The sequence below is a fragment of the Pipistrellus kuhlii genome, unplaced genomic scaffold, assembly GCF_014108245.1.
Source record: "Pipistrellus kuhlii isolate mPipKuh1 unplaced genomic scaffold, mPipKuh1.p scaffold_m20_p_95, whole genome shotgun sequence".
Lineage (NCBI taxonomy): Eukaryota > Metazoa > Chordata > Mammalia > Chiroptera > Vespertilionidae > Pipistrellus > Pipistrellus kuhlii.
The window spans coordinates 33,867-49,759 of record NW_023425601.1 but is presented as its reverse complement, the minus strand read 5'-3'; the positions used below and the strand labels follow the sequence as shown (position 1 = coordinate 49,759).

Here is a 15,893-nt window from a genome sequence, read left to right as displayed (position 1 = left end):
CATGTCTGCAACCCAGAGGAGTATCTGAGATGCCTCTTAGTACTTCCATGCCCAACAGTAAAAGTTAATGGACAACTATAGCAACTGAAAACAGGCAGAATGACTGAGGACTCAAACTCTTCAGGAATTAAGGGTTGGGTGACTCCCTCAGGTAAAGAGAGCCTCTGAGGTTCTGAAGGAAGGCAGGGAAAATACAGAATGGAAGGTGGAAGAAGGAAGCCAGTGATGGCAATCATAGCCTTGTGATCAATTATAGAAATGAGTGCTATTGTAGTTTTGCTTATTTTCTTCTTGCTTGTTATATTTCTGTATTTATTTGTATATGCTAGTCATTTTCTTTTTCTGTCTCTTTCCCATTTTAATTTTATATATGAATACTTGTTGGAAATTGATTTTATAATTTCATCTTTAGATGCTAGAATATTTGTGGGACTGTGACTAAATTTGAGGAATAATTAATATAAACAGCAATGAATATACGTGTGGAAGGGTGCATATGGAAGCTGAGTAATCAAAGGGGTGGGCTGTACCACTTACTGATTTTTGTCTCTTGGCTCCAAATTCGTCCTTTATGCCTGTTCTGTGAAAATGGCTCTGGTCCGTTTAAATTTTTCCTTTATCAGCTGGTACTGAAGGCTTGCCAGTAGAGGGCACTGGAAAGACATTGCAAGGAGGAAAATGATTTTGATTCCAGCTTCTGGTGGGCCCACTCAGCAGGTTGCTGCAGCATATACAGCTTTCTCCAGCACCAGCATCCTGAGGCACCACATGTTCTCTAGTGCCTGGTTCCTGCAGTGCAAGGTGACTCCCAGCCCGCAGTGGCCAGCAGCTTCTCCCTGGAATCTCCCATCAGACAGGGAAGCACTCACAGCTTCTCCATTTTCCAGTTTTTGCTGTGCAAAGCAGCCAGCAGCACGCAGTGGCCAGCAACTTCCCCCTGACACCCTCCCTCACATATAGCTTTGGAGCAGAGTGCCTTTGATGACTCACCTTCCCATAAACAACTTTCTTTGGCACCCTAGATGGTGGATTTCTGGCAGGTTTCAGGAAGCAGATTTCCAGCCAGTTCCACCATTCAGTGAGTCACGACCATAATTTCTTGAGCAAGGACTGGATCTCAGCTCTGAGTTCAGGAGGAGAGGGTGGGGTGGGGGCTGAGTAGGGTCTTCCTTGGGTGCCATATTTCAATCATGTTCATGCTTTCCTCCACCTTCTTGAATATAAGCGTTAGATCTATAAAGCTGTTTTGAAGTTCTTTGTCTATTGGATTGATCATCCAGGTCATTTTCTATGGATTATTTTTCTCCATGTGGGCCGTTGTCTCCTGCTTCTTTTCATACCTGGTAATATTTTATTGCATGCCACACATTGTAAATTTTACCTTGTTGAGTGCTGAATTTTTTTGTACTTAAAAAATTGGGGTGCTTGCTGAAACCAGTTTGCTCAGCGGTAGAGCGTCGATCTGCGGACTGAAAGGTCCCAGGTTCGATTCCGGTCAAGGGCATGTACCTTGGTTGCGGGCACATCCCTCCCCAGTGGGAGTTGTGCAGGAGGCAGCTGGTCGATGTATCTCTCCCATCGATGTTTCTAGCTCTCTATCCCTTTCCCTTCCTCTCTGTGAAAAATCAATAATATATATATATTTTTAAATTGGGGTGCTTGCCCAATGTGGATCAGTTGGTTGAGCATTGTCCCATGCACCAGGAGGTAGCTTGTTCAGTTCCTGGTCAGGGCACCTGCCTGGTTATGGGCTCGATCCCCAGTAGGGAGTGTGGGAGATTGATGATTTTCTCTCATCATTGATGTTTCTATCTCTCCCTTCCTCTCTCTGAAATCAATAAAATATATATTTTTAATTGTGGTGGGACGCTTTGTTCTGGGACACAGTTAATCAATTTTTTAGGGGAGGCCTGAATAACCTTTAGTCCAGGGCTAATTTGACTGATAGTCTAGAGCTAATTTGGTACTGAAGCAATACCCTTCTGTGGTCCTTATTCAGTGCCTCATGTGTTAATAGATTTTTCCACTCACGCAGGTGTTGGAGATGAACTTTTCCTGCCTCTGTATATTGTTTCTTCTGATCCTTTTCCATGGTCTTTCCCTGGCCCCAGGCGGTTTTCTTACATATATGTGCTGATCACTACTGCTTGAAGACTTGAAGGGAACATTTTCTCTCTGTGTGCAGCTCTATCCTCCATAGTACTCTGCCCTTTCCTGTGAATTCTAGCTGCTTTCAGAGTTCTCAGGTGTCTAACCTCTCCCTGGGGTGAACAATTACATTCATCCATGGTTTATCCTTCCTGTGTTTCTTTTGGCAAAAATAACCAGTTCTGCATCTCTATTCTTATTTCTTCTTTATTATCAAAAGATAGCACTTTCTTGAAAGAAAAAAAAAATCCAGTAGACTAAATGGCCAATCCACCAAACCGTCATCTCACCTATAACCCCTGATGAAACCTAATTTGCTAAAAGATCAATGTTCTGAATTCCTGAAGATTTGGAAATAATTTTAATTTCACTCTGGTACTGAGTGATAGGTACCAGACACCTTCAACCAAGTTAATTCACTGCTGTTCTTCATTAGCCAGAGGCAGCAACATGATAGATGGCAATACAAAGTGTGGCCGGGAGGAGGGGAGAGTTCATAGGCATGGGTTGACTTGGTCACTTGGCATTTTATACTTCATAATAATTTATCTGTGTTTATATTTAATACAATTTAGTTTAAAAAAATATTTACATACCCAATTTGTTCCAAACATACTGGACAGTGGTGTGGCCTTCTTTCCATTAGGACTTGGGGCTGGGATGAAGATGGGGCCAAAAAGTGAGGATGAGCGGTAACAATGTTCATCTCAAAGTGGAGCATTTCCAAGATACCAAGAGCCATGAGCTGAGGCCACCCCAAAAGAGGCGCCAGTAAATCTTCATGACCTTGACAATGGATTCTCCACCCCCCCCTCCAAAATCAATACATGGCTTTTTTTTGCATCTTTATTTTGTAATATATTTTTATTGATCTCAGAGAGGAAGGGAGAGAGAGAAACATCAATGATGAGAGATAATTGTGGATTGGCTGTCCCTTGCCCATCCCCACACTGGGGATCAAGCCCACAACCCGGGCATGTGCCCTGACCGGAATCAAACCTGGGACCTTTCAGTCCACAGGCCGATGCTCTATCCACTGAGCCAAACTGGCTAGGGTGCATCTTTAAAATATCACCAAAAACAAAAACAAAAAAGAAAATAAAGAGAAAAAACTTATGGACAGGGACAATAGTGTGATGATTGCCAGGGGAAGGGAGTAGAGGGAAGTGGAAGAGGGTATGGGGAGATAAATGGTGATGGATAGAAACTTGACTTAGAGTAGTGAACACACAGTACGTTGTACAAATGACGATTGTACAATTGTGCACCTGGAACCTGTTAACCAGTGTCACCCCAATGAATTCAATAAATATAATATTGCAAATAAGTCTGAGGAATCATTTGGCATCTTGCAGTTCTTATAGTTGAACAACTTAGATCTTATTCATCAGCCTGCTGAACTGTGCCTTTTTCAGAAACATAGATACCAACCAACATTTTTCTGATATCCTTTGTTTTAACTGTGGTGGCTCGCTGAATCAAAGCAGCTGAATTTGATACAAGTTCAATGTCATTTCCTTCAAGAATCAACTCATCTTTCCGGGCTTGAGCTACTGAACAAACAACGCCTGACCTCATCCGAACCCTGCAGGTGTATTTTTCACACACGAAATTTCTGTTTCTAGCAAGAGAACCATTCTCCTGAATAACGACATTGATGGAGAAGTGAGCGTACACAGACCTCATCTTGTAACAGAAGCTCAGTGTAAAACCCTTGATCATGTTCGGTACATGACTGCAGACAGCGAAAACGGTGGCCAGTTCCTTCCTATATCCCCACCATTTGTCAACCCAGAGCCTCTTCTTTTTCTTTCCGAGGAGCCTGAGTTCCCCATTGATGTGATTGAAGCCCCTCCGTAGGGTGCCTCTGGGGCCCTTCACAATAACGGTGCGTCCCTTCAAACAGATGTCTACATTTTCTGGGATGTTGACAGTTTGATTGCTGAGAAGGGTCTTTATCCTCGCAGTAAGTGTGGCAAAGAGTGACAGTGGATTCCTAAGTATGACACCCAAAAGTACACTCAGCAAAAGAAAAAGAACAGATAAATTGGATGTCATCAAAATGTAAAACGTTTGCGCATCCATGTGAAAAGACGATTTGCAGAATAGGAGAAATTGCAAATCTTTTATCTGATAAGGGTCTCGTATCCAGAATATAATAGAACTCATAATTCCACAACAAAATGAAAAACAGCCTGGCCGATGTAGCTCCATGATTGAGCATCTACCTATGAACCAGAAGGTCACTGTTTGATTTCCCATCAGGGCACATGCCCGGGTTTCGGGCTCAGTCCCCAGTGGAGGATGTACAGGAGACAGCAGATCAATGATTCTCTCTCATCATTGATGTTACGCTCCCTTTCTCTCTCCTCCTTTCTTCTCTGAAATCAATAAAAATATATATTTTTTAAAAGAAGATATTTTTTTAAAAAAACAATTTTTTTAGTAGGCAAACGACTTCAATAGACATTTATCCAAGAAGACATACAAATGTCTTGGAAGCACCTGAAAAGATACTCAACATCATTTGTCATTAGAGAAATGCAAATGAAAACCACAATGAGATACCATCCTCACTAGGGTGGCTATAATAAAAGATTTTTTAAAATAATAAATGTTGGCAAGAATATGGAGAAATGGAAACCCTCATACTGCTGATGGAAATGTAAAATTATTTCAGCTGCTCTGGAAACTTTGGCGGTTCCTCAAAAAGGTAAACATAGAATTATCAACTGGCCCAGCAATTCCATTCCTACCTAGATTCCCCCAAACAACTAAAAACTGGTACTCAACAAATTCCTGCATACACATTACTATTTATAACAGCCAAAAGGTGGAAATAGCCCATATGTCCATCACCAGATTAATGGATAAACAAAACATGGTATATTCATACAATAAAATATTTATTACTCAGTCATAAAAAAGTAGGAAGTTGCCCTAACTGGTTTGGCTCAGTGTATAGAGCATAGACTGAAGGGTCCCAGGTTCGATTCCGGTCAAGGGCATGTACCTTGGTTGCGGACACATCCTCAGTAGTGAGTGTGCAGGAGGCAGCTGATTGATGTTTCTAACTCTCTCTCTCTCCCTTCCTCTCTGTAAAAAAAATCAATAAAATATTTTTTTTAAGTAGGAAGTACATAATGCATACTGCAATGCAGATGAATCTTTTAAACATTTTGCTATGTCAAAGAAGCCAGACCCAAAAAGCTCACACACTGCATGATTTCACAATAGGTACATCCATAGAGACAGAACACAGATCAGTGGTTACCAGGGGTTGAGGGATGGAGAATGTGGACAACTGCTTAATGGGTACAGGGTTTCCTTCTGGGGTGATGAAAACATTTTGAAACTAGACAGAGGTGATGGTTGCACAACAATGTAAATATACTCATTGCCACTGAATTGCTCACTTTATAAGAGTTAATTTTGTGTTGTGAATGTCCCCTCAATGAAAATGAAAAGAAGGGGAGGAGAAGGAGAGGGGAATGGAAGAAGAAAATCTGATTCTCCAGTGGGGTGTGGGTAAGTAGGTTTTCCTTGAGACATTCTTTTTAGTTTTATGAGATATAATTGATATGTGACATTGCGTAAGTGTAAGGTGCAGAATGTGGTGATTTTTAAAATACACATAGATATTGAGAACTGTTTACCACAGTAAGGTTAGTTAGCGTATCATCCACCTCACATAAGCTCCATTTTGTGGTGGTGGTGATGAGAATATTAAAACTCTACTCCCACAACAACTTTCTTTTGTTGTTTAGTAAATGCTTTCCATTCTACTAAATCCACATGAACTTCAAATAAGTGCCTTTACTTAAATTTTAAAGATAAGAAAATTAGACTGAGCCTAAGTCACACAGCTGTTAGGTTTGGAGCTAGTAAATTTCAAACGCCATCGGAACCTCTAACACCATACATTTTAAAAATATATATTTTATTGATTTTGTACAGGGAGGAAGGGAGAGAGATAGTTAGAAACATCGATGAGAGAGAATCATCGATCAGCTGTCTCTTGCACACCCCCTACTGGGGATATGCCCGCAACCAAGGTACATGCCCTTGACCGGAATCAAACCCGGGACCCTTCAGTCCCCAAGCCGACGCTCTTTCCATTCAGCCAAACCGGTTTCGGCGACACCATACATTTTTGTACCTTCAGTGTCTAATAGGACTCAAACGTTGAATCAAGTCTTGTTATTCTTTATCAACTACTGACCTGTTTTAGATCCATGGCCTTAGATTCCATATTTGAAGTCCTCCAGAAGACACCAAGGGAAAACCCACCACTTCACTAAATAAAGACCTTCTGACAGGTCTTAACTCCTATTATTGATTGATTAATCTATTAAATATGTTTTTATTGGTTTCAGAGAGAGGAAGGGAGAGAGAGATAGAAATATCAATGATGAGAGAGAATCATTGATTGGCTGCCTCCTGCATGCCCCCTACTTTCTCTTCGATGTTTCTATCTCTTTCTCCCTCTCCCTCCCGCTCTTTCTAAAATCAGTAAAAAACATATCTTTAAAAATCATTATCAAATACATTATCAGTATATGAAAACACTATATTATATGACAAATGAATAATAAATGGTTAATGTGTGGGGATAGTGGACATTGGGTAGATAGACAGTGATAGAAGGGAACTTTTCACTGCACACCTTTCATTTTTGAGGTATATGCATATTACCCACTCAGAAATTAAGTAATTCTTTAAAAAGTATGCCTACAAAAAGACATCAATCCATAAGGACAAAAAGAATTGCAGAGGAAAATTCTGAAATGTGGATGAGTAGTAATAGATAAAGCAAACCATAGGAAATGAATTAATATACTAGCAGTTGGGAGGATGAAAGTAAGGAAACGATTGCACCGTGTAAGCCCTAACACTTGTTTTTTGGTCCCTTTTGTAATGCAAGTGCCGACTGAAGCTTTGATTGCCTGAGACATCCAATTCAAAGAGGCACCCACTTTCAATAAACACATTCCCAGCCCCTAGACCAGATAAAGGCCAGGTGCTTCCCCCTACTTAGGCTCCTTTGTTTTAGAGATCTTGGTTGATTTCTCTCTTTTTTTGAGAGTATAAATTTTCATTGTTTTAAGCCACCATGTTCATGGTAATTTAGCAGCTACAAGGAACTAATACTTTTTATAAAATCCCAACCATGTAGAAGTTTTATTTTATTTTTTCTAAATATATTTTATTAATTTTTTACAGAGAGGAAGGGAGAGGGATAGAGAGCTAGAAACATGGATGAGAGAGAAACATCGACCAGTTGCCTCCTGTAAACCCCCCACTGGGGATGTGCCAGCAACCAAGGTACATGCCCTTGACCGGAATCGAACCTGGGACCTTTCAGTCTGCAGGCTGATGCTCTATCCACTGAGCCACACCAGTTAGGGCCATGTAGAAGTTTTAAAATTCTGTGGGGGATAATAAAAGAAGGTAAATGGTTATGGAAGGAGACTTGACTTGGTGTGGTGAACACACAATACAGTGTACAGATGATGTGTTATAGAATTATATGCCTGAAATGTCTATATTTTTTAATATGTTTTTATTGATTTCATTGAGGAAGGGAGAGGGAGAGGGAGATAGAAACATCAATGATGAGAGAGAATCATTGATCAGCTGCCTCCTGCATGCCCCACAATGGGATCAAGCCTGCAATCTGGGCATGTGCCCTTGACTGGAATTGAACTTGGAACCCTTCAGTCCGAAGGCTGATGCTCTATCCACTGAGCCAAATTGTCTAGGGCAAATGTGTATATTTTTATTAACCAATGTAATCCCAATAGACTCAATAAAAATAGTTTTCTTTTTTTAATACATTTTTATTGATTTCAGAGAGGAAGGGAGAGGAAGAGATAGAAGCATCAATGATGATGGAATCATTGATTGGCTAGCTCCTGCACACCCCCTACTGGGCACCAAGCCTGCAACCCAGGCATGTGCCCTTGACCAGAATTGAACCCGTGACCCTTCAGTCCACAGGCCAACGCTCTATTGACTAATGAGTTTGCCGACCACTGATCTGGACTCTCGATTCTAATAATCACAGGCTGTTGTTTCTTGTGATTAAGCCCCCGCTAGGGCAAATATTTTTCTGATTGACTGGAATGATTTCAATAACTGACCATTTGGGCTACGTGTTTGTTTTCTCTTACTGCATTTGAGATTCCCACTCGTATGTTTTAAATTCACTAACAAAGAATGAGCCAGCCAAACCCTAGGCCCCCATCCTTGACCCCAATAAAAACAAAACCCCAGACCCATTCTCCCTCTCCCTCTCCTCCTTTTCCCTCTGTGGTCCCAGTTGGCGCTGTGTAATTTCCAGGTCTAGCAAGTAATAAATCTGTATCTTGTCAAAGTTGCCTGATGGTTATTGCTGAAGGGCATCATCCAATCACAGTAAGAAACACCAGGGCCAGTCAAACACAACACTGGTTACTGATAGGCTGAGACCAGTAAAAATATATTGAAAGCAGAATCCCCAAAGTACTTAAAAATTAACAGTACCAGCTACCTCTGGAAGGAAGAATGCATCCAAAAGGAAAGATGTATTGGTTCACAGTTTATTTAAGAACTTAGACCCAAGCATTTTCTTCCCACTCCATGAGACTGGAAAGATAGAAGACATATGAACAATCAATGATTGACATATACAGAACACCACAGCCAATGACAACAGGATAAACTTTTTTGAAATGCATATAGAACATTTACCAAAAATTAACCATATTGATACCTATAGAGTAAGCTTAATGAACTTCAAAAGATTGAAATTCATCCTCTCCCCCCAAAAAAGAAAGAGCCCTAGCCAGTTTTGCTCAGTGGATAGAGCAACAGATTGTGGACTGAAGGGTCCCAGGTTCAATTCCAGTCAAGGGCACATACCTGGGTTTCTGGTTTGATCCCCAGTAGGGATTGTGCAGGAGGCAGTCGATCAATGATTCTCTCATTGATGTTTCTATCTCTGTCCCTCTCCCTTCCTCTTTGAAATCAGCAAAAATATAAAAACAGGAAATTAAACACAAAGTAAAGAAGAAGAAATTTATCCTCTGATTATAGTGGAAATGCATGATATTATAAGTGACAATATAAAAACTGGAAGATCTAGAAATGCTGGGAAGTTAAGTAGTATATCACTAAATACCAGAAGAGGAAGTTCTCTAGGTACTGATTTTTTAAAAATAAATTTTTGTTGATTTCAGAGAGGGAGAGGGAGAGATAGAAACATCAATGATGAAAGAGAATTATTGATTGACTGCTTCTTACACGCCCCTTAATGGGGATGGAGCCCATAACCCTGGTATGTGCCCTGACCAAAATTGAACCATAACCTCTTAGTTCATAGGTCAATTCTCAACCATGAACCACACCAGCTGGGTTCTATGTACTGATTTATAAAGATTTCCAGGATATCTATAATAATAAAAATGTAATATGCTAATTAGAATGGATGACCTTCCGGACAAAGCCAGAGCTGTGAGGGAAGCCCGGGTCCCAGGTGCCAGGGGGAAGCTGGTGCTGGCAGCCAGGGGAAGGAAGGCCTACTCTTGCATATAGTTTGTGCATTCGGCCTCTAGTTTTGTTAATAAAGCCAGACATAGCCCTGGCTGGTACATTCAGTGGTTAGAACGTCAGCCCATGCACCTAATAGTGGTGGGTTTGATTTCCAGTCAAGGTCACATATCTGGATTGCAGATTTGATTCCCAGCCCTTGGGTGGGGCACATGTGGGAGGCAATCAATCCATGTGTCTCATATTGATGTTTCTCTCTCCCTCTCCCTCTCCCTCTCTCTCTCTCTCTCTCTCTCTTTCTTCTTCTTCTTCTTCTTCTTCTTCTTCTTCTTCTTCTTCTTCTTCCTTCTTCTCCTCCTCCTCCTCCTCCTCCTCCTCCTCTTTTTCCTCTTCCTCTTCTTCTTCTTCTTCTTCTTCTTCTTCTTCTTCTTCTTCTTCTTCTTCTTCTCCTCTCTTCCTCTTCTTCTCTCTCTCCCTTCCACTCTCTCTAAAAATTAATGAAAAAAAATCTTCTCCAGTGAGGATTAACTAAAAATAAAGCAAAATACAGCACAGTGTATCGAGTATACTACCTTTTATGTAAGAAACAGGGGGATGCATATTCATATTTGCTTATATATACATAAAGAAATTCTGGACAGATACACACCAAATTAATAAAGACGGGCACAGAAGCAAACCCAAGCTCTTTGGCTTGGAATACAAGTCTTTCTAGGATGTGCTTGGAAGCCAGGCTGCCTGCCACTTACTTTGATATAGGACTTTGGTCAAATTACTGTTTACTCATCTGCCACCTAAGGATAATAGCATAGTATTTATCCTCATAGGGAGGCAAGGATTAAATAGATAAATAAAAATGTCTGGCACAAGTTAAAATTCAATATATGTTAGCCAATTTATCATCACTGTTATCTGGCTCTAGCCTACCTTTCCACCAGTGTCCTAACCCTGTGGTCGGCAAACTGCTGCTCTTTGGCCCCTAGATTGTGGCTCTTCCACAAAACACCACGGCCTGGGCGAGTCCATGTTGAAGAAGTGGCATTAGAAGTTTAAGTTTAAAAAATTTGGCTCTTAAAAGAAATTTCAATTGTTGTACTGTTGATATTTGGCTCTGTTGACTAATGAGTTTGCCGACCACTATCCTAACCAGCTCCCCTATAACTATGGCTCTCAAGCCCAGGTGTTATTAGGATCATCTGGGAGATTTTTTTAAAAAATAGTGAAAAATAGCCCGACAGGTGTGGCTCAATGGTTGAGCGTTAACCCAGGAACCAGGAGGTCGCAGGCTCGATTCCCAGTCAGGGCACATGTCCAGGTTGCTGGCTTGATCCCCAGTGTTCTGTGTGTGTGTGTGTGTGTGTGCAGCCAATCGATGATATTCCTTTCTCATCGATGCTTCTCTCTCTCTATCCCTCTCCCTTCCTCTCTCTAAAAATCAACAAAAGCGTATTAAGAATACTGAAAAATAAAACACGAAGGCCTGGGGCCCACCCTCAGACCATATCAATCAGAATCCTTCCTGGAGGAGGGGAAGTGGGGCCCAGGCAGTGATATTTTCAAAAAACAGCCCCAGATGGTTTTGATCATTTCTACCAGATTGCTGGTTCCTTCATTGTACCTGACACGTCAGGCTCATCCTGCCTCCACTCCTTTACTCACACTGTTCCCCCTCTTCTCCCCACCCCCATTCATCCCACATCCCGGCCTGGTAAATCTCGACTCATCCCCCAAGCCCTAAGTTAGATGCCCTCTCCTCCATTAGGACTTCTGTGTCCTCTGCACACTCCCCCCTTTGATGATTGTTTGAGCTGGTGGCAGGGGGAAGCCCCGCCCCCAGCCTCATCACCTGCTTCTCCCCCACCATATATTCCTTCCCTGTGCTACTACCGCACCCAACTATTAAATATTTGCCCTTCTGCAGGTGTATTTACACTTGAGCCTTTGTATGTGCTCAGCCGAACCCCCAGCCTCAAGGTTGCCCTTAGGCAACTCCTACTTGTCCTTTCACTCCTATGAAGCTCACTCGGAGGCCCCGAGCAGAGACTCCTGGGGCAGAGTTAGGTGCTGTCTGCCCTGTGCTTTGGACTTATCTCTAGCACTCAGCGCAATGTGTTTATTGTTGTGTCATGTGTCTGGGTTGCCCTCCATGTAAACTTGAGGGCAAAGATTGTGATTTTGCCATTTTTCTCTTACTTTATGCAGCACAGACCCTGCATAAAGGAAGTACTCAGAGAATATTTGCTGAATTCTATTGATATTACACCGTGGTAGTTACTGGTAGCACTGGTGAAAATTGCTGCTCTCCCCTGCTAGAAAAGCCCCATAAGTGAACACATAGTTTAAGACTAGTATGAACAGCACTGAAGAAAGCAGATTATCGCCTCTCATTTTAGCCCATTTCTGTCCATAGAATCTGGGGCTAAGATCTCAGTGCCTTATTTACATTGTATTATCAAGCCAGGCTTTGAGGTCTAAGATCTTATTAATGTTAACAAAACAGCCTTTGAGTACCACCCCCTCAACCAATTCACTGCCTGACAAATTGCTTTGCTTACTCAATGGTTGGCATCCAAAATCCACTGGAAAGCTTTTCAACATCCTGCTGCCCAGGCTGCCCAGCAGGACAACACATTAGAATCTGTGGGGGTGGGTCCCAGGCATCAATGTTTTTTGAAATCCCAGTTGAGAGTCACTATTAGATTTAACGCCATGCAGCTCCCTCCTCAGACTCTGCATTTCTCTTTTGTCCTCACTTGTCTGTCATTCCTCCCTATCCTCAACTCTACTCCCTCCCACTTGCCTGCTCTCCAGTTGCTCACAGTTGTCTTTTTTTTTCTTTCTTTTTTAAACTGCATTTTAAAAAATGTATTTTTATTGATATTTAAAAAGAGAAGAAGGGAGAGGGGGAGAGAGATAGAAACATCGATGAGAAAGAAACATCCATTGGCTGCCTCCTGCACACCCCCTACTAGGGGTGAGCCTGCAACCCAGGCCAGTTGTGCAAAAGGAAACTATATCATGTTGACAAAATACTATGAAATTGATGGATACATATATATAAAGTTGAAGAACAAAACATATATGGACATGGTAAACTCTAAGTTCAGGACAGTGGTGATTGGGTGCCAAGGGGTATTCAACTGTATAGTTTCTGCTTTGTTTTCTTTTTCTTTTCTTTTTCTTTTTTAATTAAATATATTTTTTGATTTTACACAGAGAGGAATTGAGAGGGACAGAGAGTTAGAAACGTCAATGAGAGAGAAACGTCGATCAGCTGCCTCCTGCATACCCCCCACTGGGGATGTGCCCACAACCAACGCACATGTCCTTGACTGGAATCGAACCCGGGACCCCTCAGTCCACAGGCCGACGCTCTATCCACTGAGCCAAACCAGTACCGGCTGCTTTGTTTTCTTTTTAATTACTTTTTTACTTATTGATTTTGAGAGAGAGAGAGAGAGAGAGAGAGAGAGAGAGAGAGAGAGAGAGAGAGAGAAATATTGATTTGTTGTTCCACTTATTTATGCACTCATTGATATATTTTTTTCCATTGATTGATTCTTGTATGTGCCCTGACTGGGGATCCAATCTTCAACCTTGGTGTATTAGGACAGCACTATAACCAACTGAGCTATCCAGTCAGTGCTCTGCTTTCTTTGAAAAACTCAAATCTGACAAAAATGTGATGATTTTATTAAACTGGGGGTGTTTTACAGTATCCTCTACTTTTCTGCACACTTGAAAAGAAGATAACATAACTATATATAGCATAAAGCTACAGTTTTAAAAAAATTTTAAAGTGAAATGAATAAAAGGGATTCTTATCATCTTGCCCTAGCTTAGTTCTATTAACCATGCTGGTATAGTGGCAGGAAATTATAGATCTTGCAATTGACAGTTGCTTCAAATCCATTTCATAAGATAGAGATGCATAAGTCAATAACTTGATAAATTTAAAAAAAAAAAACTTGTCTGGCTGGCTGGTGTGCTCAGCAGATTGAACCAGGAGGTCACAGTTCAATTCCTGGTCAGGACACATGCCCGGATTGCAGGCTCCATCCCCAATGTGGGGCGTGCAGGAGACAATGTGCCTTTCTCTCTCTCCCTCTCCTTTCCTTTCTGAAATCAATAAAAACATATTTTAAAAACTTGGAGACATCACTGAGGACATTTTAAAATACCTACACTAATAAAAGAAAAACATGCACACTGACCATCAGTCCCACTACACCCACAGTCAATAAGGAGTGAGTATGCAAATTAGCTCAACAAAGATGGAGATGGCCACGGAACTGGAGCCAGCAGGGGGCTTGGGTTGAGGGCAGAGGAGGAAGCCAAGCTTCCCGCCTGCCCTGGCTGGCCCTGGCCTCTTCTCAAGGCTACAAAGTTTCAATTATAGAAGATAAATAAATCCCAGATACCTGCTTCCAGCCTGCCCTGGCCTCCGCTCAAGGAGGCGCTGAAAAAAAAAAAAAAAAAGAAAAAGAAAAAGAAAAAGGAAAAAAAGGAGGGGCTGGGAGCCTGGATCACCAGGGGACATGGCCAGCCTGAAGACAGCCCTCAGATCCTCACCCAGGCTGGCCACACTCCCATGGGGTGAGAGTCCCCACTCCGGGGCTTGGCCAGCCTGCAAACAGCCATCAGCCCCTCACCAAGGCTGGCCAGGCACCCCGGTGGAGACCCCCACCCTGAAGGGGGTGTGGCCAGCCTAAAAACAACCCTCTGCCCCTCACCCCGTCAGTGGGGGTTCAGTGGGGGTTCAGTTGGAGGTTATCAGGACAGCAGGGGGGCCAGTTTGGAATGAGCAGGGGGGCAGTTGGGGGCAAGCAGGCCAGTGGATAGGGAAGGTGGGGACAAGCAGGTCAGCAGGGGGGACAGTTGGGATGAGTAGGCTGGCGGGGGGGGGGGGAATTTGGGGGCAAGCAGGCAGGCAGGCAGGCAAGTGAGCGGTTAGGAGCCAGAAGTCCTGGATTGCAAGAGGGATGTCAGATTGCCAGCTTAGGCCCAATCCCTGTAAACCAGCAGTATGACATCCTTTGAGGAGTCCCAGATTGGAGAGGGTGCAGGCTGGGCTGAGGGACACACACCCCCTACACAAATTTCATGCACCAGGCCTCCAATTTATATATATATATATTTTATTTCAGTGAGGAAGGGAGAGGGAGAGTAGAAACATCAATGATGAGAGAGAATCATCAATTGGCTGCCTTATGCATGCCCCCACTGGGGATCAAGCCTTCAACTTGACCAGAATTGAACCCGGGACCCTTCAGTCCACAGGCTACTGCCTATCCACTGAGCAAAACCAGCTAGGGGTCACTGAGGACATTTTTGCATGCACTGCTCCGAGTTATGAACGCTCATTAAGAGTTCAGTTCAGGCCTGGCCACCGTGCCTGAGTGGTTGAGCCTAGATCTATTGATATGTACCAAGTCAGGGCACATGCATGGGTTGCGGGCTCGATCCCAGTAGGCGGTGTGCAGGAGGCAGACAATCAATGATTCTCTCTCATCACTGATGTTTCTCTCTCCCTTTCCCTTCCTCTCTGAAATCAACAACAACAAATAACACACACACACACACACACACACACACACACACACACACACAGTGGCCAGATTATTATGTATTCAGAGATCATCATCATCTGACCACTCAGTGTGTGTGTGTATGCACGCGCGTATTTAGAGTTCTGTTCAAGGAAACAAAAGCCACAGGCGAGAGGCCCAGGAGGAGCCTGAAGGGGGCAAGGAAAGGGGATGCAGGAGGAGGAAGAGGGGCTCATTCATCTGGATGAAATCACTGACCCACCAGTGAATAGCGGCCATATCATAGCTTGTTCAGTTTCCGCTGCAGTTTCTCCATGAAGGGGCTAAACACGCCCACCCTATCACCGCTCTGGTCCGTGTAAGAAGGACATACACGCATTGTTCATGGTGCTCTTTTTAAAGACAGCTGCTCAGGTTTTTTCAATAATCTCAACTGATCTGCTACCCTGGCAACCACTAACTCAGCACCTGGCACATAAACCACAGCTTGCCCGTCTAGCACCCTCATTCTATTTAAACAAAGGTGCTCTTCTGGGCAGAGGCAGCCCTCTGGCTCCCAGTGCAGCTAGCTGTTTGATAGAAAAAAGCCCCCTCCCTCCTCCTGGCTCACAGAGCCCTCCAGCAGGATGCACAGCACGGCTGCTCCAGGTTGACTTTTATTTATTT

General features: G+C 42.8%; 1 protein-coding gene across 1 annotated transcript; it reads right to left on the bottom strand.

Moving 5' to 3' along the window:
- Positions 1-3,472: 3,472 nt before the first annotated feature.
- Positions 3,473-4,233, bottom strand: LOC118714033 (60S ribosomal protein L9-like). Its single transcript, XM_036428887.2, has one exon. It carries the CDS (start codon positions 4,231-4,233, stop codon positions 3,529-3,531), a length of 705 nt encoding a protein of 234 aa, XP_036284780.1. The 3' UTR covers positions 3,473-3,528.
- Between the last annotated feature and the right edge of the window lie 11,660 nt (positions 4,234-15,893).